General features: G+C 29.5%; 1 protein-coding gene across 2 annotated transcripts in view; it reads right to left on the bottom strand.

The window, feature by feature from the left end:
- The window catches only part of LOC105847425 (uncharacterized), a 15204-nt gene extending 9334 nt beyond the window's left edge, over positions 1-5870 (bottom strand). Inside the window, exons 1-2 of one of the 2 annotated variants that reach the window (XM_065789122.1) lie at positions 5740-5870; positions 5302-5371 (exon numbers count right to left, since the gene is read on the bottom strand). In XM_065789122.1, the coding sequence (XP_065645194.1) occupies positions 5302-5347 (46 nt within the window). In that variant the 5' untranslated portion in view covers positions 5348-5371; positions 5740-5870. Of the gene's footprint in view, positions 1-5301; positions 5372-5463 lie in introns of both variants that reach the window. The other variant, XM_065789121.1, reaches the window with a different exon arrangement.
- Between the last annotated feature and the right edge of the window lie 19868 nt (positions 5871-25738).

Here is a 25738-nt window from a genome sequence, read left to right as displayed (position 1 = left end):
AATTTAATGAAATATTTTTTGAACTATTTTCAAGTAGATTTTTATCGATAAATTTTAAATTTCCTAGTAAAATTCTTTAGCGTTCAAAAAATATGACCATATAAAGTTTAAATAACGTAACCTGTCACTCAACATAGAAAAAAACTAAATATATACTGTTACACTCTAATCAACAAATTAAAAAAATACCTTTGAACCTACCAACAAATAATATAGAAAATATATCCATCAAAAGAGCTCTAAATACAAAGTTTTTAGGAGTTCTAATTGATGAACGCATCTCCTAGAAGCTCCACTTGAACAACATAAACACAAAAATATCAAAGAACATAGGTTTACTTTGCAAAGCAAGACCTTTTTTCTCACAAAAAAGTCTTAAACTTTTTTACTTTTTATTTATATATAGCTATCTCATGTATGCCAATATGGCATGAGGCAGTACCCATAAATCTAAATGAGAACCACTTTACTTACATTAAAAACACGCTTTAAGACTTGTATACAACAAAAACAAATTTACTCATGCTCATCCCTTACTGGAACAAATGAGCGCAACAAATATATTTCAAATAAGTTTTTTTCAAAATATACTTTTCATGTTTAAATATAAACTGTGTCTGGTTCCAGAACATTTTACAGCACACTTTTTTAAAAACATTATAAATAAATACAATAAAAAAACATGCAATTTTAAGATACCATTTGAAACAACAAGACTCTCAAAATTCTCAATTACATATCGTGGTCCCTATTTACTTAACAAATTAGTTTCCAGAAACGAATCACTATTAAACTTAAACAACGAAAATTTTCTGAAAATAAAGCTAAAAACTACAATAATCAAGTTAAACAACTATAAGGATTTTTTGAAATTTAAACAAAAATTAAATAAATGTAACTTAACTTTTAATACAAATCGATAAAAAAATAAATAATAATAATATTAATAATAAGGTATAAATGTAACACATAAATATATACCACGTATCTAACTGATTTTTATGTGTATTTTGTCATTGAGTACCTTTTTCACGTCTCTGAAAAAGGTACTCAATGACAAGACTGACTTAAGTCTTTTGCGAGCTTCCTATAACTGCAAACAATTCTTTTTATTAATCTTACACAAATTTCGTTTTTATCATATTTATACACTAACATTGTTTTGAAATGTGGTAAATAAACTTATAGTAAAACACTCTGAATAATTAGCAGATTTATTTTTATTTATTGTACTTTTTATTTTAATTTGAAGAATATTGAGATATATTTCTCGGATTATTTTTACGTACATGTTATTGTATTGTTGTAATCGGTATTTATTTTAATCATGTCTCGGAATTGTATGCAACTATGTTTTAATTTACTTCATATATATCAAACTTTACATTTATGATAGTTTATTTGATATATACAGGGCCGTACCGAGTTAATTTCGCGCTTTGGGCAAGAAAAGAAAATTGCGCCCCCCCCCTTCCAAAAAAAAATAATAAAAGAAGAAAATTATTATTGATCACAAAATTTATCACATCAAGTTATAAGTAAAATTTGTCATAAAGGTTGCACAAACTTTAGTCTAATGTCACTTTTCTGGCTTTTCTTGAGGCAAATTCATTAATAACATTATCAAAATCAATGTTGTTTGTCACTTCATTTTCAATTAAAATTATAGCCAAACTAGACAAACATTCTTGGCCCATTGTTGACCTCATATAGTTTTTTATGAGCTTAAGTTTACTGAAACTTCTCTTACAAGTAGCATCTGTGACTGGTATGGTGAGGAAGATGCGAATAGCAATTGCCGTGTGTGGATTAGCATTGGCCAAAGAATATATATGAATGAGCTGCAAAATGTCGATCGGGGTAGATTTTTCAAAGTTGTCCATCATTGTGGGAGCTTGATATTTTAAGCTTGCCATTTCTGACTGGAAATCGGAGGAATCTAAATCTGTCTTGTGAATTTGAGATAAATTTGCATCTTTTTTCTTGAGTTCATCCACTGAAATTTTAGAGAGTAAATGCCAACTGAGGAAGTCAAAATCAGAGGATACAGCAGACATAGCCTCAAACCGCCACTCAATTTGTGTAATAATGCTGTCAAACACAAGGTTGCACTGAGATCCGAATTCTATTTTTGCTGTGAGAAGGTAAGAGTCATCTCCAGCTTCATAAAGTGCCATCCGCTTTACTTTGCGCTTCTTCTTGATTGGAAAGCCACCATCAATTCCGTTCTAGTTAGCTTTTTATGTGGCATCTTTAACTGTGACAGCATTTATAATGGGATTGTGGATAATGGATTCCAAAACTTGAAGAACGTTTTTGATTTGTTTGTGCAATGGTGTGATTGGTTCTTTTTTGGCAGACAATCTTGTGTCACTGTTTCCTTTTAATGAGATGGTCTAGGTTTTCTTCAGTTTTTTCCATCTTGACGTGGAGCTTGAGAAAAAGTTAAATATGGCTTGAACCTTTCCAAAAAGCGTAATCATGAGTGGGGAAACCTTAGCAGCATGAACACCAAGAAGATTTAAAGTGTGAGCTACGCATGGAACAAATCTTGCTGACTCATTAAGAGAATGGATGTGAGCTTTGACGCTATCGTATTTTTCAAACATATTGGCTCCATTGTTATTGCCTTAGCCCCGGCAATCGGAAATTTTTAGACCATCCTTCTCCAATTTTTCAGCTATCTCCGTTGCAAGACCTTTTCCGTTTTTTTGGTGAGATTTAATGAAGTCCACAAAGCTTTCCTTAGTTGTTCAGGTTTCATCATTGATGTGGATATACCTAATGATCTGAGTCATCTGCTCTTTGTGGGAGGTATCTGGAGTGCAGTCAAACAGAACAGAGTAGTATTTAGCTTCTTTGATGTTTGACAAAATTTCATTCCTGACTTTCTGCCCAAGTAACTCAATCAGCTCATTTTGAATTCGAGGAGAAAAGTTGGATGTTGTGGTTTTTTTTGTTTTAACGGACGCAATGTGTTCAGCCACTAAAGGATAATAATGGCTAATCAACACAATTAAGCTCAGAAAAATGCCCCTGTTTTATTGACCGATGTCTTCTGTTGTTCCCTAAAGGGCAAGATTTTTCTTGGCACAGAACAAAATTGCATCAACCATCACTTTCAAGATGTCTCTCCACTTTTTCATCTCTACACTGATAACTGTCTGCAGATCAGAATCCAGGGACTTTACTTCCTTGAGGTTTTTTACAAGAGCTTTCCAATCAGAATAGCATCTTTGATGTTTAATTCTGTTTTCATGCTCAAGAATTCTCGGGTTTAGTTTTTTCCAGTCACAAAACTCTTTGAAAATTTCTGAGAAACTGTTGGTTTTTGTTGTTGAAAATAACAAACAGAAAAAACAAAATAAAGAATCTTTTTTGTTGCTGTACTGCAGCCAAGTGAGAACAAATTTTTCACCATTGGGATGGCTTTTTTCATATCATTTTGAGCTGAAGTTGTCAAAAGTTGAGCATTCTGTTGTCAAAATCACACAGCGTATTTGGGAAAAATTCTCCTCTGTCTTGTTCTGGCCCATGCTCAATCAAAAAGCATCTTGTTTTGTCCGTTGTTTTAGGCCATGTTGCTGGATCCCTGTGTCGAAAGTTTTCTTCCGAGGCCACTGGAATTTCTGAGATTTCTTAATAAATTCTTCGTCTTCCCAACTTTGGCGCCTCAGGCCGCGGCCGGCCCCGCTCTTGGTACGTCCCTGGATATATATAACTTATATATGATATATATATATAATTTTATATTAGTATATCTTTACCGCCAATCACAGATTGGCGGTAAATACTTTGTAGTTGTACAATAAACATGTAAAAAAAAAAAAAAAAAACTACCTCAATTTGAGGGGCTTTCAAATTTTATATGGTCATAAGTTTTGAACGCTGAGAAATTATGAAACTTAAAATTTCTTAATAAATATAAGTCTAGTAGATTATAGGTTTATTTATCTTTTACGGAATCAAATCACGGAGCTTAGTCACAAATTGTGTCTTCTTCTTGGTCTGGTCATCTGTATTTCTATTGAAATATTATTTGCATTTATAAATTTATACATAGCAATGTGATAGCTTAAATAGCTTTGAATAAATGAGTAATAATAATAAAGTTGTGTAAACCATATTTTTGTTAAGATCTTCATTTATGTTAGAGTCTGTTATTTTTAGGTATATTGGGGCAAATATATTCAATATGTGGTTTCCATGTAATGTTCTTGTCGAGAACCACTCCAAAAAAGTTTAGTTAGACAGTAGCGCGCCTTTTCGAGTTTTTAAATTTAAGTTTGATTAGAAATGAGTTTCCCAGTTCCAAAATATGCCTAACTTAAGTTATATGTCCACATAAACTTTTGTAACATTTTATTAGCGTCTGGTCTACACGAATATACCAAAAGATACTTCTGCTCATCATTTCAACAGAGAAGTCCAAAAAATATTTTTGCGTTATATTCAAAAACATAAATTATATTTATAAAAAGAAATCAAAAACTTTTTTTTTTCCCTTTTTCATGCCTAAAATTTGTTGAGGTTTAACCGTATTTATATAAATTCTAATGTTAATTTTTTATTATGTGATATCATACATTCACAGCTTTTATGTTAATCATTTGTATATATTTGATTAATATTAATTTTATTAATATTACAGTTTACCACTATTATAGTCACTTTAATTTTATCAAAGTCATTAATTATTTTTAACTAATAAATTGGAACTACAGCTATGCTAAAAAAGGTATATAGCATTAATTAACATGAAGCGCATAAATTAAACGAGAAGGAAAAAACGTATAAATTAAACGACTGCTTTTGCGAGCATTAAACTACTACAACTACTACTACTACTACTACTACTACTACTACTACTACTACTACTACTACTACTACTACTACTACTACTACTACTACTACTACTGTTACTACTACTACTACTACTACTACTACTACTATTACTACTACTACTACTACTACTACTACTACTACTACTACTACTACTACTACTACTACTACTACTATTACTACTACTACTACTACTACTACTACTACTACTACTACTACTACTACTACTACTACTACTACTACTACTACTACTACTACTATTACTACTACTACTACTACTACTACTACTACTACTACTACTACTACAACTACTACTACTACTACTACTACTACTGCTACTAATAATAATAACAATACTAATAAGAACAATAATCGTAGTAATAACAACAAGAGCAAAAATATATAAAAATATCATTGAAACCTAGATTTAAAAAAACTAGCGTTTATATAAAAAATTACCCATAAAAGAACTGAATTTATGACAACCTTCTTGATTTGATTCCATTTAGTTTTGAAAACTAAAGTTCTGCTAAAAAATTATATAAAGTATGAATAAATTTAATAAAATTAGTTCAAAAAAACTAATTAATCAAATCTAAAAGTTACAAAGTATTAACTTACACAAAATAAAAGATACTTCTTTTCTATTCTTCACAAACAATCAGATATATAAAAAACATTATGGCTGAATATATACCTACTTTTTCAAAATTTTAGTTTATTTTAAGTAAACGTGTTTTACTTTAAAAAAAAATAATTATGAGAATGCTTTAAGATATTAAATGCATTAAAATGTACCTAATATCTAAAAGCTAAACTTGTTTACTTATATATTATTATTTGTCGAAAATATAATGTATGTTTAATTTTTCATAAAACAATAATAAATATTTTTACCATTTAACGTGAAAACTCATGATACGAAATAATAAACTTCAATTAAAAGTTATTTAAATCATACTGTTGATAATCACGTGTAAATGATTTTATATAGTGCAACTACAATGCAAACTTAATACTACTATATTACTATAATACAAACACTAGGCCCTACCATATGTAGGGATTAAAGTTTGCTATTGATTTTATGTAAAATAAAATGGTAAAACTCTTCTATACAAATTGTTTTTATAATAACTCCACTAGTATTTGCAATATATGTAATGAATCACGTGACAAAAATAGAGAATGAGGAGAGAGAGCAAAAAAAAACCTTCTGCGTAAGTCTTCGTGGTTTCATCCCTAAATCGCAGTCATGAGAAAAAAGAAACTAAACTGGCTGCTGTGCTTGCAAACTGATTATATATATATATATATATATATATATATATATATATATATATATATATATATATATATATATATATATATATATATATATATATATGTATATATACACATATTTAACTAAGTAGAAAATCATTTAACTAAGATTTTATTCATTTTACACAGTGTTTCATCAATAAAGACTCATCAGAAATGAATGATCAAATTAATAAAACTTTAATTTATACCATCAATTAAATTACAGGAAGTCGCAAATGTCTTAACTACTGTAAATTTTCACACACTTGCGGAATTTGCTGACACTATTATAAAAAGAATTCTTTAGAAATGATTACTTATGCTTTTTTTTAAATAAAATTTTTTAAAAGGGGGATTTAATATAACTATTAAATGAGCTCATTTATTTTTATAGTTTTTTATGAGAAACTTATTTTCGTGCCTACATTTAAAAATTAGTTCCGATTTTTTGTTTAATAAGGATTCTTGGTTTGCATGTTTAAGTATATCAAATTTTTCTTGTAGGCATAGTATGCATTTTTTTCGAATATTGTTATATGTAGGCGCTGTTTTAAGAATGGACTAATTCAGTATAATATCATCAATTTTTTCACCTTTTAATTCCCATATATATTTTGACAGCATGGTGTCTTTTGAATACTTTTTATTTTTAAAAGATTGCTTATGTTTGGCAAAACATTTTTTCTATTCTGTTATACTAATATATTATTGATCAGGTACATTCTTAGAGGAAACAACGGATTTATATACCATCTTTTTTGATAAGCAACTTCCGCTCATTGAACTATTGTTTTTTTGTTTACAATTATATTTTTCTGTAGCTTTTTCATTTCGGATTTATTTTTCGTTTAACAAAGCATTATTGTGACCTTTTTTAATTCTTTCCATATTTTTTAAGCAACTGTAGCTAACTTTAATTGTATTTCGATTAAAAATTTTATGTAATTTATTAGAGGGCGGGAAATGCTTATCGACCAATTTTAAAAACACCTTTTGTATGTTGGTCTATAAAAAGAATTCTTATATATGTAGGTCTTGTAGCACGCAGACCAGCGAAGAAACCTCTAATCATGAAACAACAACTCCTCCAGCGATTGAAGTTTTGCCGTGCGATGAAAGACAAGTCAAGGGAGTGGTGGGAGAGAGTCATGTTCACAGATGAAAGTACCTTTCAGCAGCTACGAGGCCCTGGTTACAATTATCTCAGACGTCCTGCCTCTCAGCGATTCAATCCCAAATACACCATCAAAACTGTCAAACATCCACCAAGCGTAATGATCTGGGGTGGCATCACAGCAAGTGGTCGGTGTAGACTGCACATCTTCGTTAAAGGGGAAAAGGTCAATGCCAAAAAGTACTTGGAGGTTCTTGAAATTAAGCTTCAAATCCACATGAACATCTCAGGAGCAACAATTATGCAACAAGACTCAGCCCCTTGTCACACCGCAAAGATTGTCCAAAAGTGGTTTTCAGACAACAACATTGAACTTCTTTCCAATTGGCCATCAAATTCACCTGATCTAAATGTGATTGAAAACTGTTGGCGAATTATGAAAAGGAAAGTTGCTGCACATCGTCCTACATCAGAAAGAGACCTGAAAGAGGTTTTGAAGCGTGTGTGGACGACAGAAATAACACCGGAATACTGTAGAACACTTGTTCATAGCATGCCTGATCGCATTAATGCTGTGCTTAAAAATAAAGGATATCCTGTGAATTACTGACTTTTATTCATCGTTTGAGCTAGAACTTTATTCAGTGTATTGTAAGGTTAAAATTGCATTTGATAATATGCCTGCTAGACCTTGTTGCTAGAGTAAACTGTGTATTTTCCTGTGTATTATGTATATATATGTTGTGTGTTTTTTGTGTTTTTCTTTTTTTTTTCGTATTTTTATTTTTTAGGTTTTTTAATTTTTAATTTTTTTGTATTTTTAATTTTATATTTTTGTGTTTTTATTTTTAATTTTTTTTTATTTATGAGCCTTTGTGCGGAGAGAAATAGAGAATATGGAAAAAGGTTGAAAATGATGTTGGTAAAGATTAGATAGGTATGTAGGTATATTTATAACCCTATACCCTATAGGTAGGTATAATTATAACCCTAACCCTTTTTGCAACTCAACCGCCGTGGTGAACAGACGTAATTCTTACAGCTCAAAAAAGAAAGAAAAAAAAAATTAAAAATGGCTATTACTTTATCCGAAATAAAAGATATGTTCATTCAGCACAAAAAAGAAATACGGACATTATTTAAAGAACAAGAAAAAGTATTAGTGGACTTACTTAGCGATAATTTAAGAATAATTAATACACGCCTAGATGATATTGAAGCAAAAACATTGGATTGCACTAAAAGAATACACTTGCTAGAAAATAATATAAAAGACTTAAAAGAAAGCTTAAATTTTCACAAACATTTAATTGACCAAAAGGTGAAAGCTGCTAATGATTCTAAAGAATTTGAAAGCCCATATAATATTACAATTTTAAACGAAAAATGCAGAATCTCCGAAGATAGGTCGCGGCGTAATAACTTGAGGATAGACGGAATTCCTTAAAATATCAATGAAACTTGGGATGAAACTAAACAAAAGGTTCAGAATTTATTATGTGTAAATTTAGGAGTAAAAGGAGTCGAAATTGAAAGAGCGCATCGTGTTGGATTTAGAAAGGAAGCCCGATCCCGAACCATTATATTGAAGTTGTTAAGGTTTAAAGATAAATCAAACGTTCTAAAAGAAACAAGAAAACTCAAAGGTCTGAATATTTACGTGAATGAAGATTTCTCTCAAGAGACGGCAAGAATACGAAGGAAGTTTTTTTCTGAAGCGAAAGTGAGAAAATTAAATGGAGAAAATGTAATCGTCAGATATGACAAACTTATTATTTTAAAAAATGTTTATAATAATTCAAAATGATATAGCTAGAAATCTAATCATTTTTAATCTTAATTTTAAATATAATAATAATGAAAATGGTTAACAAATCAAACGTGACAAATCTTTTAGAAATTTTTAATAAACAAAACACACTTCTTTTGAATAATGATAATGATCCAGATGTATACTTTTTTGAGGACGTCATAATCAACTCTAACTATTTTGATATTGAGGAAGTATCTAACCTCATGAATGCGTCACAAATGTTATTTCAACTCTAACTTTAAACATTCGTAGTATGAACAAAAACTTTGAAAGTTTTAAATCAATGCTTAAAAATATAAACTCTGAGTTTACGATACATGGTGCAGAAATAAAAAAAATAATTTTCACATTCCAGGTTATAAGGCAATCCACCAAACTCGAGGTGGTGGCCTTGGTGGTGGTGTATGCATTTTTGTTCATGACTCAATCCATTTTCAGAAAATAGAAATTTTAAGTAATCAAAACTGATTATTGTGGTTTAATAATTCGATAGTTAGAAATTCAAAGTCCGCACTTTGAATTTCTAACTATCGAATTATTAAACCACAATAATCAAAAAAACATTTTAATAACTGCTTTGTATAGACCGCCATGCGGAAATAAGAAATCTTTTTTAAAACACTTAAAATGCTACTTAAAAAAAGTAAAACACGAACAAATTTACATCACGGGAGACTATAACCTAAATCTTCTTAATGTTAAAACTGATAGCGATGTAAAACGTTTCTCAAACACTCTTTTTGAGTACAACATTATTCCCTTAATTAACAAACCTACTCGCGTAACTCTTCAAACCGAATCTCTCATTGATAATATTTTTACTAACAACTTTACAACATGCAACATTCAAAGCGGAATCATAAAAAGCGATAAAAGCGACCACTTTCCAATCTTTTTCATTTCGGATTTTTTTTAAAAAGGAAAAAAAAAGCAAAGTACAAAGGGAAGTAAAAAGGCAGATTAATGAAATTAATATTGAGGCGTTTAGAAATCATTTACTCAAAGCAAACTGGAAACAACTCAATAATTGCAAAGATGTTAATATAGCTTATGATTTTTTTTACAATGAGTTCATTAATACTTACAACATAGCGTTTCCAATGAAGGAAGTAAAAACTAAGCTTAAAAACCTGCAAAGTCCCTGGATTACAAAGGGCTTATTAAATCTTCAAAGAAAAAACAAAGACTATATGAAAAATTCTTAAAAAATAAAACTTATCAAAGCGAAAAAAAATATAAAATTTACAAAAACCTGTTTGAAATACCTGAAAAAGAAAGCTAAAAAAATTATTTCTCAAAATCACTATAAAATAATATTGGTAATAACAAAAAAACTTGGGATATAATAAAGGGAGTGATAGGAAAAAATAAACAAGATCATGGTAATACTTTACCAAAATATGTATACACTGAACATGAAAGAACAGTAATTAATGAGCAAAAAGTTACTGCAGAGAGTTTTAATAATTTTTTTATAAACGTCGGTCAAAACCTAGCAAATAAAATATCTCCCGGAAATAAAAATTTTAAATCATATATTAAAGAAGAGGACTGTGTGATGGATGAGCTTGAGGTATCTCCTGATGAACTTCGGTTTGCTTTTAATATGTTAAAACCAAACAAAAGCTCAGGTCTTGATGACATAAGCCCAAGGGTTGTTAAAGAAGTTTTTGATATTATTGAAAACCCCTTACTAATTATTTTTAATCTTTCATTTAATAATGGTATTTTTCCTGACCTCTTAAATCTAGCAAGAGTAGTTCCAATTTTTAAAGACGGTGATATTTCTTTTATAGACCTATCTCAATACTTCGATGTTTTTCTAAAATTCTAGAGAGAATAATGCATAATAGGCTATACAATTATTTTATAAAACATAAATTGCTTAATAATAATCAGTACGGATTTAGAAAAGGGCACTCAACAGAACATGCAATAATTAAATTAGTTAAAGAAATTTTAAACGGATTTGAAAACAACCAGTATATTCTTGGGGTTTTTATTGACCTCTCAAAGGCCTTCGATACTGTGGACCATACTATTCTTCTTTACAAACTCAGAAATTATGGTGTCAAAAATAATAATTATAAATGGTTTTTTTCCTATCTTAATAATCGCAAACAATGTGTATCTTATGACAAAACCTGTACGAAACTAGAAAACATTTTTTGCGGAGTTCCACAGGGATCTATTCTAGGGCCTTTATTATTTATTATCTATATAAACGATATTTACTTATCTTCTAGTGTATTAAATTTCAATCTTTTTGCTGACGACACTTAGGTTTTTTATACCCACTCAAACATAGAATCAATCTTTATCACTATAAATCGTGAGCTTGACAACCTCAATGAATGGTTGAAAGCCAACAAACTCTCTCTAAATAAAACTAAAAGCAAATATATTATTTTTTCTAAACCCTCCAAATCTCAAACTTTGCCCCTAAAACTCCCAAATATTATAATAGAAAAAACTAATTTACAACGGACATTCTGCATTAAATTTTTAGGCGTTTTACTTGGCGAACAAATAAGTTGAAAAAACCACATTAATTTAATAGAAAATAAAATTTCTAAGAGTAATGGAATTATGTACAAGACAAAACATATGTTGGATAAAAACTGCTTAAAACTTATCTACTTTTCGTTTATCCATAGCTATATCAGTTATTGTAATATTGCGTTGGCCAGCATTTATCCATCAAAATTAAAGCGTATCTTAAATAAACAAAAACAAGCAAGCCGCCTTATATTAAATGCTCATAAATACACCAGTGTCAATCCACTGCTTAAAAAACTTGGAGTGCTTAATGTTTATCAATCAAATATCTACAGTATTCTTTTATTCATGTTTAGATTTAAATATCGTAAGCTGCCAAATATTTTTGACGACCTTTTTGTTATTATAAATCATAAATATCAAACAAAGCATTCATTGCATAACGATCAGGTACCAAAAACCTTACCATACCAAAAACCATAGCATACCGAGGGTCACATTTGTGGAACTCATTCCTTCCAATTGTAAGTAAAACTTTAAATTCACTTCAAACTTTCAAAGTTATTTTAAAAAAACAGTTACTTGATTATGACATATCTCAAATTCTATTTTATTTTTAATATCTTCTTTTTCAATTCTTAACTTTACTTTCGTTTGCTTAAAAGTAAAACATATATTTTTTTCTGCTTATTTATCTAAATTTGTATTTATTTCTTTTTTTTTTATACATATATTTTTATGAATGTATAAATATTTTTTTTATGTATAAAAAAATGTAAAATGTTTATTTAAAAGTATTTATATTATTGTAATATATTATATTATATTTATAATATTTATATTATTGTAAAAATTTATGATAGATTTATGATAGTGTAAACGATACAACGGGGCTAGATGATGAGACTTTTTTCTTCTGCCTGCTCCGGTCATATCTTAACTCAAAATATTTTGTAAATAACTTATTATGAAAATGACGAAATAAACTAAAAAAAAAAAAAAAAAAAAAAACATTTAGTGAGGGAAGATTTTATTAAGTAAGACTAAAAAAATACAGGACTTTTACACAAAACATCACGTTACGAAATCCACAGAAAACATACAAATAATAAAATATATATCATAAACTATCATAAAACTATCATATATATCATAAAAGGGCCGGCAGTGATTGTCTAATCATATATATAACAATAGTTTTGTGGTAAAAAAATTATGTTTGCGGGGAACGGGAACACTTAACTAAATATTTAGTTCTTTCTATGAGCCAGTGTATTAGTTTAGCTCATATGTTTAGTTTCAGGTTCCCGTTCTCTATTTGACAAAAAACGTTTTTAATACAAAAAAGTTGACAGAAAATGTCCGTGGTATTTCTACGGACATGATAATTATATTTAAAGATTTTTCTCAAGAATGCAATTTTGATTCTTTTAAACAAAATCTTGAAAAACTCATTTTTTCAACTGATAATATACTAATCTACTTTAAAATTTTAAAATTTTTTGAAAATACCTTATCTATATTAGTATATGTATTTATTTAATGTATATTCTTTTTTATTTATTTTTTTGTTTGTTTTTTTATCCACAAGCAATTAGCGATTTCTCTGAGACAAGACCTAATGGTCTTCTTTGAGTAATCCGCGTTCTTTATATTTATTTTTAATATTTATTTCTTAACGATATCTTGACTTGTTAACTTTTATTATTGCAACAAAGTTTTGTTTATTTAAATTGTAATAAATATTGTAATAACGAACAAAAAAAAAAAAAATTAAAGTAAAAATATTCCTGATGTTTCTGGTAATTATCCTGCTGTAGTTTTAGAGGTCTCGGTGTTCCAGGTAGAGGAAAACCCTATATTCTGCTATCCGCTCTGATCACCAAAGCCAAAGCTTCAGCAAAAAAAACGTACAGCAAAAGAGAGAGAAGGTCTCCCTGTTTAACTCCCCTATGCGTAAGAAAGGAGGTACACAGGAAGCCGCAATTCAGAACAGTTGCCGAAACTTCTGAATACAAGATATTAATGAAAGATACAAAATTTTCTCCGAGATTGAATTTTTGAAGAATCTGCAGCAGAAACGCGCGATCGACTTTGTCAACGCTATTTTTTGATTTATTGTCAAAATGAAACTAAGTAGTTTTTTAAATTCTGAGTAATCTATTAGACCACGTACTAAATGTAAATTTGAAAAAATGTTTCTACCTGGAATTCCGCAAGTTTGATTTGATTCTATAATTTTGCCCATTACTTTTGCAAGTCTCAGGGTCAGCGCTTTTGTGATTATTTTGTAATCAGCGCCGATTAAAGATATAGGCCTCCATATTTTGCTTTTAGTAAGACCTCCTTGTTTGGAAATAAGTGAAATTATTGATTTTTTCATAGAGTGGCTGGTGTTTTTTTCTACGAAAAGAATTTCGTAGGCAAGTTCTTCAAAATCATTTTCTAAAATGTGCCAGAAAAATTTGTAAAACTCAGCTGGAAATCCATCTTAGCCCGGAGATTTTCCGTTTTCAAATTTAAAAAGGGCTTTTTTTAGTTTGCCGGTTAGGCGGGTATTTAAAAATTGGTTTTCATCATCACTCAAACGTTTAGTGATGTGTGACAAGACACGGTTTTGGCTGTCTTTGCATAAACTTGTTTATTTATTTATTTATTTATTTTCGTCATTAAAAAATAAGCTTTTACAATGTTTTTACAACATAAAAATATAACATTAAAGTTTCGACCGGAGCCGGCAGAAGACATGGTCTTATGATCCAGCCCCGTTAATATAACTAAAAAATTCAGCCGATAAAAATGAAAAAGGAAAGTAGAAACTAAAGAGAAAACTGATTTAACAATCAATTTACTATTTGCAGAAAAAAAAGAAGAAAAAAAAATTTTTTTTAATTATTTTTTTAAAATTATTATTATTTTTAATTCTCTATTTTATTCTACTTTTATTTTTATTATACATGCACACACACACACACACATACATGCAAATATATGTCCGTTCATATATTCATACAAAACCAAATAAATTCTGTTTTATATTCCATCTACAAATGGCGTAAGTTATAATAAATATTGCATTTACAAATTGCGTTATTATTATAATATAGAATAATATCAAACATGTTTTAAATACCATACAATATAATTAACATGTTGCGTCAATTTATTAGATATTAAATAATTAACATTATCAAAATTTTTAATAAAAGGATAGTAATTGCTTTGTATCAAAATCAAATAAGTGTTGTTTTGTTGCACGTTTAAATTGTTGAGTTGAAGTTAAAGTTTTTATATTACTCGTCAAAACCAAGTTCCATAACCGCGGCCCTCGGCAAGATATTGAAAAATCAGCTTGTTTTAATAATGTTTTAGGTATAAAAAAGTTATTTATTGAGTATTTAATTTCGTATTTGTGGTTTAAAGAAAAAAAGTAAGTTTGGAAAATGCTTGGTAGCATACCATTTTTAAACTTAAACATAAAAATAAGTAGGGGAGAGTGGGGTAATGGCGAACGCGGGGTAACTCCGAACATGGTCAAAACAGCATTGTAAAAAAATAAATTCGACAATTTTTTTTTACCTGCTGAGAAGGGATCCTATGCTCAGTTCCAGACGTGCAGTAGTGTAATGAAGCTGCGGATGTTGTTCACTATAATTTGATTTTAAATTTTTCTGATAATTTTATGCAACTTTTTTCTTGAGTAACACTCTGTTGTAGCTTCTATGGAAATAAAGTCACTCCTTTTTTTTGTTTTTGTTGCATAATATAGTTTTTAGACTTAGTTATTACAATTAGCTTTTTATTCGCTATTACACAACAGTGCTTGTGATTGCCCCCCAATGTGTTCGGAATTACCCCACGTAGGCAGGGTAATTCCGAACACCAATGGTTTTATTTCTGGCATAAATTTTTATTTTATAATAAGATTTTTAAAAATTCCTTTTGAGGGTTTGTGACTGAGTAGTTAAACTAATTGATAAGCAATAAATATGATCAATTTTGTATAACTGGTGTCTTTAATTCGCATTCCCGCTTAGGTGTTCGCCAATACCCCACTCTCCCCTATATTAGGAATATTTATTTCATAGACATTAGGCACTCCAATTTCTCTTAGTAGTGGTCTGGCACTAGCGTATTTATTTGCATTTAATATCATTTTTGTATTTTGTAGATTGTATTTAACTTTGAAGGATAAGTACTTGCCCAGATAACGTTGCAGTAGCTGATGTAGCTATAAATAAATGCAAAATAAATATCTTTTAAACGATTTGCGTTCAGGGGATGTTTTGTTTTATACATAATACCAATAATTTTAGATATTTTATTTTCTATTACTTTGATATGATTACTCCAGCTAATATGTTCATTAAGAATTACGCCTAAAAACTTGATTGAGTATTCTCGTTTAAGTTTTGTTTTATCAAATAGTAAATCGTAGTAGTTTTCAATTAGTAAATCGTATCAATCAATTCAATCAATTAGTAAATCAAATCAATCAATTAGTAAATCGTAGTAGTTTTAAGGGGAGGGTTTCAGATTTTGATAATTTTGTAAAAATAATATATTTACTTTTTTCGACATTTAAAGAGAGTTTGTTAGCCTTAAACCATTCGTACAGGTTCTCAAGTTCTTGATTAACAGTGTTAAATAATAGGCTAATGTTTGTGTGGCTAAAGAATACTTGCGTATCATCAGCAAAAAGGACAAAGTTAAGTATGTTAGAAGATAAGTAGATATCGTTAATGTAAACGAGGAATAACAATGGACCAAGAATTGATCCTTGTGGGACCCCACAAGTAATGTTTTCAAGTCGTGTTACAGTGTTGTCATATGATAAAGCTTGTTTCCGATTATTAAGGTAAGAGCAAAACCATTTTAAATTGTTATTTCTTATTCCATAATTATACAGTTTATAAAGAAGAATCTCATGGTTAACTGTGTCAAACGCTTTTGAAAGATCGAGAAAAACCCCAAGAGAGTATTTGTTGTTGTCAAACCCATTTAAAATTTCGTTGACAAGTTTGGCTATAGCGTGTTCTGTTGAATGGTGTTTTTGAAAACCATATTGGTTATTATTAAGCAGGTAGTGGTTTAACAGGTAGTTGTAAAGTCTATTGTGCATTATGCGCTTTAATATTTTTGAAATGCATGATAAAATAGAAATAGGCCTGTAGTTAGAAGCTATAGAATCATCTCCGCTTTTAAATATAGGAACAACTTTTGCTAGCTTTAGCTGATCAGGGAATACCCCATTTTTTAAAGACAGATTACAGATATGCAGAAGGGGATATTCAATAATATCGTAGACATTTTTTACAACGTTCACTCTAATGTCATCTAGACCTGGACTTTTGTTTTGTTGTAAGGTATTAAATGCATTTTTAAGCTCATCCGGAATTATATCAAGCTCGTTCATAACTGACGTTTTTTTTTCTGAATACGATTAATAACATTTTTTTCCAGGAGTTATTTTATTAGCTAGTTTTTCCCCAATTTTTATGAAATAATTATTAAATTTCTCTGCAATATCTATTGCCTTATTGGCTACTGTATCATTCTCATCTGCTTTTAAGTATTGCGGGAATACTTTGGTGGCATCTTTTTTTTTCCCTGTTACCTCTTTAATTACGCCCCATGTTTTTTTTGTGTTACCGCTAAAGTTTTCTAATAAATTGCAATAATAGTTTTTTTTTGAATGCTTTTTTAATTTTTCAAATAGATTTTTGTATTGTTTATATATTTTTTCGTTTTTATAAGTCTTTTTTTTTCAAAAACTTTTCATAAAGCTTTTTTTTTGTTTTTTTTTGTTTTGGTGTAAATGTTTTTATAATACGTTGACAGGGAGTTGAGTATTTCGCCAGGTTCACTCGTCAATGTGCCGTCATTCTTGCAAACTTTGGTAATTGACTTCCGCTGTCGAGTTTTTTCCAAATTATACAAAAATTTTGAAGGTTTTTCTCCTTCTTCGATTAGTTTTTGTTTCGTGTGAATAAACGCTCCGGGAAACTGGAGCAAGAAAAGAACATCGCGTTTTTCTTTGATGCTATTTAAATTCGGGTTAGCGTTTTGTCGCTCCCGTTGGATTTTGTTTTCAGTCCTTTTCATTTGTTTTTTGTTTTTCGCACTTTCCTGTATCGATTTGTGTTGTAATTCAGCCCTTACAAAAAGTTTGCAGTCGTCCCACCATTTTAAATTTGACTTGTAGAACCGTTTTTTTGTTTGCCAATCCTGAATTAAGAGTTCAATTTTTTGCCTATGCACCTCAATTTTCAAAAGAGAACAATTTAATTTTCAGTAACCTGGTCCTCTCCTAAATTTACTAAAATTGACAGTTGTTGACACGAATTCGTGGTCGGAAAAAGGGTTGGTGAGAATTTTGGGGTGTGTTTTTTTTTTGGCGACTTTATCAGGGGAGTAAATTCTGTCGAGCCTACATTAAACCGTCTGATTGCGCCATATGAATTCTCTTTTGTTGGAAAATTTAAAACGAAAAACGTCTACTAGGTTGTACTTACCTCGGAAGACCCCGAATTCAGCAATGCCGTAGGTGTGATATTTAGCGTTGTTTGAGCCTTCTTGTGTCAAAAGGCAGGCTTTCGACCATGTTGAAGTCCCCGGCCATCAGGATGGGTAGTCCTGTGTCCTGCGAGAATTCTCCAAGGTCGCCAAAAAATGGCGCCTTTCTCTTGGCACATTTGGCGCTTGAATATTCAGCACCTGCATTTCGTGTTTGTCAATTTTTATCATGGCGTTTAATATTCTACCATTAGCGTCCCTTTTTAGTTCGGTTAACGAAATGTTGGATTTAGAGAGAATCGCCACCCCGCAACAACTGTGACTTGGATCAGAGTTCCAAATAGACTCGCCAGTCCATTCGTCACCCCACTGCTTAACAGTGGACGGTCCAGACATTGTTTCCTGAATAAGATAAGATCGTAGGAGGACTTTTTAAGAAAACCAAAATAAATTGTTGCGTTTAGTTTGGTCGTTTAGGCCGTTTATGTTGCATGTTAAAATGTTAATAGTCATGATAGAGAGAAACAGCTTTCTTAATTTGAAAACTCGTTTAGCTTAAACATACATATAATAATTTTACAACCTGACGAAAATAAAACAAATATAAAAGTCTTAATCCTAATGCACGAGTTTTCGATTTAACTGACTTAGTACAAACAGATGGACGCACTAGACCATAAAATTTTACACAAATGCGCGAACTACAACAATACCAATATACACAGCTTAAGCGCTCGTTAAGAAACATGTCATGCGAAATTAAAAATAATAATCTTTAGAACGAATTTCTGTTGAAAAGCTAAAACACAATCAAGGAAAAAACAAATAAATAAAGAGGGAACAATATATGAAGACGGGGGATTTTCAACCTATTTTTGTGTGTTAATTTATTTGTATAATTATTATATAAAATTTTAACTTCAATGTCAGTTTCAAGGAAAGATGACAACGAGGAAATGTTAACGACTGCAAATTCAGAAAGCTTGTTTGGGTGGTGCCTCGTCACACCCCAAAAATTTGAGTAACTTTTTACATGCTAAGGCAGATAGAAAATCGCTGACACTGCAATTCAAATCACCGTAACGGCACACTAAAACATTAGAATTATCAATTTCTGCTTTCGCACCAAATATTCCAAGATGCATTGCCAGAAGACAGAGGGCCAGCATAACTTTTTGCCATATTAAAAATCTCTGAAAATCATCAGTAATTCGTATGAAAAAAACAGACTTTTATGAAGCATACCTTATTAACACAAATAGAACTGTTAGTTTTTAGTGTTTTTTTCCGTAAAAGAAGATACCCTAAAAACCTGCAAAAAAAGATACCCTAGAAATATCTTAGAAATATACCTAATAGAAATATGCCTGCAATAGAGGAATAGAATTATACCTGCAATAGAAATATACCTGCAATAGAAATATACCTGCAATAAAAATATACCTGCAAATATACCTGCAATAGAAATAAACCTGCAAATAGAAATATACCTGCAAAAAAAGATAACCTAGAAATATCAATATTTTATATTCTGGAGTAGCATGGTTAAAGTAAAATTTTCATTACAGTACTACTATTTTTACTTTACTCTTATTCTGAATCATATATGCTTTTGAGATTTACTTATATTGTAAGCAATACTATAAGTAAAAGTTAAAAGCATATAATATCATTCAATTCAAAAGTCTTAATCTTATTAATTGCTTTTGATTAAATCTTAGTCATCGTCATTGCGTCATTCTTCAATGAATTTTATTTATTTGTGGAGCAAAGATTTTGTAACACAGTGAGAATGTAAAAAAGACTGCCCAAACAGATCAAAACAGTTGGTACAGTAGTACAGTACACTTAAAGTTTTGTTTATTTAGCGTGTTTTATATTTAAAGTTGTGGCAAAGAAAAACCTACTCCGAATTGGGAAACCATAAATCAAAATGACAATCATTTTAGAATTGATAAATTCAGCTACAATTAGATTTAGATATTTGTAGCAATGTCCTAAAGTCTTTTTTAAACTTAATGCAACAAAAGGTTGGTGATTTCCTTACTAAATTAACAAAATACACAATCAGCAAAATTTATTAAAAATTACTAGAGTTAGCAAAAATTATTAGCAGTTTTTCTTATCGAGCTGCTAAGCTCTCGTTCATATTTTTGGATGAGCAACGGGCATATATACGGACACTAATATTTTTTTGTAATTATGTGTTGATGATGATAGTTTATTATTATTATTAATTTTTTTCATAATTTTTTTTCAAATGTGCTTAAAAGTACTTTTGTTAATTTTCATTGTTAATTTTTAAAGCACAAAAGTGGGCATTTTTAAAAGTTAGTTTAAAAATGCCCTCTTTTTAAACTAACTTTTAAAAGTAAACCTAATCTTTTTTTACTTTTTTTTCTTTTTTTTTTTTTATATTTTGGAATTAGTTACAAATAGTTTCTTTTTTTTTTTAGCATCACAGACAGATAAATTGAATGATGATATTGTGACCCTAAAAGGAGTGAAAAAAGCTATTCAACTAAGCATTTATGCTGACTTATCTGAAAAAGCAGAGATTGAAAATGAGTTAAATGCATTAAACATCTCATATGAAAAAGACTGATTGACCAATAGTAATATGCAAAATCTAAATGATTGAGTAATTCTTCAACTGACTTTATGACTGTTGATAAACATGTTCAAAAAAGTATAAGAAAAAAGGAGTCATTATGAAAAATGAATAAGAATAATCAAGAATTAATTACAAAAAAATGTGGAACTTATTCAATAAGGTAGTGATGGTGGTATTTATGGAGTGAGGGATCTTTTGTGTAGTAGTACTCTGCATTATGTAGTCATGGCATTATTATCTTGCAAAGAGTCTCTTGCATTAGTTCAACATAATTAAATTAAATTGTTTATACTTATTGTTATCACATACCAATATTCCACTTTTACAGGTATTGGAAACTGTATGCATAGTGAGTATGTTCATATTTTTAAAATTTAAATTTAAATAAAGTTATTTTATCTCATGCTTGTTTTGAACTTATGCATATAATTTAGTATAATTGTTTTAATTTTTATATATATATATATATATATATATATATATATATATATATATATATATATATATATATATATATATGATTTTTTGTTTGTTTCATTCATATAGCACTTGTATATATAGTGTACTATAAGCAAAATAACTATATATGAGTTTTTCCTCAAGCGCAACCCAACCCTCAACCAGACCTTCATGTTTAGCCCATTCTATATATTAAATTTTCATATGAGTTTTCTTTTTATACAAACCAATTAGACTTGTGTTTACAAAGTTATATGGGAAGTGTGCAAACATCAATTTTTTAAAAATAAAATGTTTTCATAATCTTCCTTTAAAACCTTTTAGCAAAAAGAAGTACCAAAAGTTACGCAAGGTAATTTGCATGGTACTAATTTTTCTGTAATTTTTAAAACAAATTAAGAAAATGTGTTTTTGTTACGTCCGTAACTGAATAGTTTTTTAAAACCTCGTAAAACTTAGCTAGTGGAAAAAAATTATCAAAAATAACCACCGTGAGAGGGTGTCACGTGAGGAGGGGAGTTGGTGGTTTGCTTTCACAACTATTGCCGATTAAAAAAAAATAGATCCTCTTCACACCGCTCATACCCATCCATCGCGCCGGCCTTGAGTGTAAAATATAGATATATATTTCTTATTTAAACATAAATGTACTCTAATCTGGCACTTTCCATTTGAGGGCGCGTGGCTCCATCAATACTTTTTCAGACCTTAGCAAATATGCCAGTTTAGGATCAAGCTTCGAACTTGACAACATTTGAAGTACAAATGATGTTTTCGATTGTTGAAGGTCCAGATGTGAAACAACAGCAGGTGGATTATCATCAAGCTAGCAATGACTACTTGATGGATTATAGTTCAAGTCTTTTATTGTTATTTCGGCCATGTACTAGATATTTGTTTCTTTAACGCGATCGGAATTGCCTACTCATTACCACTGATCTCAAAATGCAACTGAATTGCCTACTCATTACCACTGATCTCAAAATGCAATTGAATCCAAAATTGGCCTCCCAAGAAAGCGGCAATTATAGTTCCTTGCGGTGAAACTGATAAACAATCTATATTGCCTTATCAAAATACAAAAAGAAAAAAATTAATTAAGTAAGACTAAAAAATTTGTAAAAAATAGAAGAAAACAAATGAATTTTATATATCTTGGAGAAAAAAAAAAATTATCTTTTTGAATAATTGAATTTATTATTTAATAGCATTAGTGAAATTTACCATTTTAGTTAAGTTTTTTGTATAATTTATGTACCTTTTAGTTCTTAGAATCCCAATGCTCTATGCTAGAAGGTTAATAAACATAACAGCATGGTAAGCAGCAATCATGTCTACCTACAATTTATATTCACTAATTTATGTAGCAAGATACCATTTTGTACAAATGCTGCATGAACTGAGTGCTGTGAGTACACATAAACTCAGGGGTTCCTTCTAGAATTATATTTTACTTGAATGCTATTATTGCATAAATTATTTGAGTAAATTATTCTAAAGCGTCATTAATACTAGTAAAAAAAAAAAAAAAAAGATCTGAATTATATTTATTTATAACAACTTTTAAAACAAATAAAAAAGAATTAATCATTTTTTATAATTCGAAGAATAATCATTTTATACAGTTGAAGATACAATTGTATGTAAAAGTATATTTTTTTGAAAAAAAATATATTTAGTAAATCTTTAATATAGAAATATTCAAAACATTACCTCCTCTTTGAAATATCTCCTTAACTAAAGCTATATACACTGTTTACCTACAAAAAAAGGAAGAATACCAAAAAGTTGCCAAAAAAAAAAAGCATTATAAAGCACAACTTTTTTTAATGTAGATATTAGGAAAATGTTGATTTTTATAAAAATAATGATACTTGTCATGTCCCTAGAAATAAAAAATCACAAACTTATATGAATATAGAGGAGGTACATGTTTTTTATAGCCCTTGCTTTATTGCTTTTATTTATAGCATACAATAAAGTATTATGGTTGTATATTTTAGTTTGCTAACTTTTTTATATTAATGAAGTGTATGTAGCAGTTAAATAATTTTATAAATATGTGGTTGAGTTTATTTGCACAACAGATTGATTATATGACATATTAAATTCAAGGAATCTATTTACTAAAGGACGCAAACCAGCATTGTGTGCATGTAACAAGGCTCTTTGGTTTTCATTTATTGAAATAATATATAATATTATCATTAGTCTTAAAGAGATTAACTGGTATATAAATGATCTTGTCTAGTCTAAAAATTGATTTCATTGGATATTTAGTATCAATTAAATCTGCTTAAGATATATTTCTTGACTGAGAGGAAAAAGAAGCCTTAACATAAAATTGTTAACATATAAGCTTAGTCAAAACCATCAAACGAGCTCATTATTGAAGCTGTGAGATCTGCAAGAATGTTTAACAACAATATCAATTGCCAGCAATTCACAGACACATATAAACGACTCTTTAAGATGCGAAGTTGCGTTCAATGTTAAATGGAAATAAACGGCAGCATCAGAGATCAAACTCGTATATTGAAAGTTTTAGACATTTTCTTTGCTGACTCCAGTACTAAAACATCTGACTGATATTTAATTAATAAAAAAATATGATTTGTTGGAAAGAAAATCAACTGATAGTAATCTCGAATATGCAGATATTCCTAATTGCACCAATCTATTTAAATACAAAAAAGCTTTGATCTTATATATTACCGGATACGTAGCTAAAATGACATCAAAAAAAAGTTAATTGTTTTAAATGTAAGAAAGCATCAGAACTTCCTTTTCATTCTGATACAGAGTAGATTTAATTAAACCAACCATAATTGTTATTATCATATGCAAAGAAACTAAAAGGTGTTTCCAAAGATTGTTTGCTTCAATAGAAGGCTTCCATCCAAATAAAATAAGAATTTAAAATGTAACTGCAAGTGCTGTTTTAAGATCAGTGTATTCTCTATAAAATTAACTGAACTAGCTCCTCCTATGTTTGACTCAGCTCATAATTTTTAACGTAACGGATTTTAACGGAAATTTCGTTAATTTTTTTCTAAAGCAACGGAAATTACCGGTTTTTAACGAACCGCTAAACGCCATGCTTAGTTAAAACTTCAACGAAAAATAATTATCCGAACATATTGGTTTGTAAACGAAGTTTTGAAATTGATTATTAAAAAAATGTTTTTTAATCAATTGTTTTAGAAGTATTATTGTTTTACAACGAATAATTTTTAACAATTGCCTGATATTTTTTCAATTAATTTGCTTTACCATTGATATCATCAAGTATGGGAGTTAAAATCAAGGAATGGTCCCAAGCTGAGCGCAATATGGTTACTGGCTTTGTCAAGCAAGGTAAAACATTTAGATCGATAAATAAAACAACTGCAATGGCATTAGGAACAATTAGCGATCTGATTAAAACGTATAATATGTTTGGATATGTGCAAAATCAGCTAAGATCCGGAGCTAAACGTAAAACAATATCAAGAATAGATCAACAAATGTCAAGATGGTGCAAAAAATCCGCTTTTTATCTGTACAAAAAGTGTCAAGCCTCCTTGAGAAAGATTTAGGGTTGCAAGTGAGCTCATGTACTATTCAAAATCGATTGAAAGAAAGTGGATTCAAAGCAAGAGTTCCACGCAATAAACCAATCCTTTCAAAAAACCATCAAAAACGAAGACTTGCATTTGCTAAAATATATGTAAATATGCCGGTGTTCTTCTGGAGCAAAGTTTTGTGGACGGACGAGTCGAAATTTAATCTTGTGATGTCCGATGGAGCTCAAAAAGTATGAAGAAAAAAAGTTGAAGCATTCACAATCAGTTGTATTCGAATCACAGTAAAAATTAGAAAAGGCAATGGGGATCAATGGCTTGGAACGGAACAGGAAAACTGGAGTTTATTGACGGAACTATGAACTCTGAGGTGTATGATAACATTCTCAATAAAAATCTTTTGGCTTCAATTAAAAAACTGCGACTAGGAAAATATTTTATCTTCCAACAAGAAAATGAGCCTAAACATACATCAAAGAAAGGAAACGAGTTTTTTATCCAAAAGCAAATTAAGTTTCTTGAATGGTAAGCGCAGAGTCCAGATCTCAATCCAATTGAACATCTCTGGGCTATTTTGGATAAAAATGTGGCACACGATGTCTAAAAAGAAAAGAAGAGCTAAAGATCATGCTCCAAGAAGCTTTGCCTAATATCAACTCAGATACGACAAAGAAATTAGTTGAATCGATGCCATGTCAACTTGCAGAAGTCATAATAGCTAAAGGCGGTCCAACTCGATATTAAAAGTCATAAAAATAATTAATTGGAGAATCGTTAATCTTTAAGCTTTAATCTTTAAAATTTTGTTTGGATACTTATTTGATGCTAAAAAATTGCATTGTTTAAATCTTCTTTTTCCATCAGTTAAATATTATTAATGATAGTCTTTTTTTTGAATATTGAATTTGTAATCAAATTTCCTTTTAGAATAATTATTTTTTTCATTTTTATAAAGTTATTTCTTTCTGAAAGAATCTGACTAAGTTTATTTTCCATAATAAAATGTTTTGTTC

The sequence above is a fragment of the Hydra vulgaris genome, chromosome 01 (genome assembly GCF_038396675.1).
Source record: "Hydra vulgaris chromosome 01, alternate assembly HydraT2T_AEP".
Lineage (NCBI taxonomy): Eukaryota > Metazoa > Cnidaria > Hydrozoa > Anthoathecata > Hydridae > Hydra > Hydra vulgaris.
This window is presented reverse-complemented; position numbering and strand designations above follow the sequence as displayed.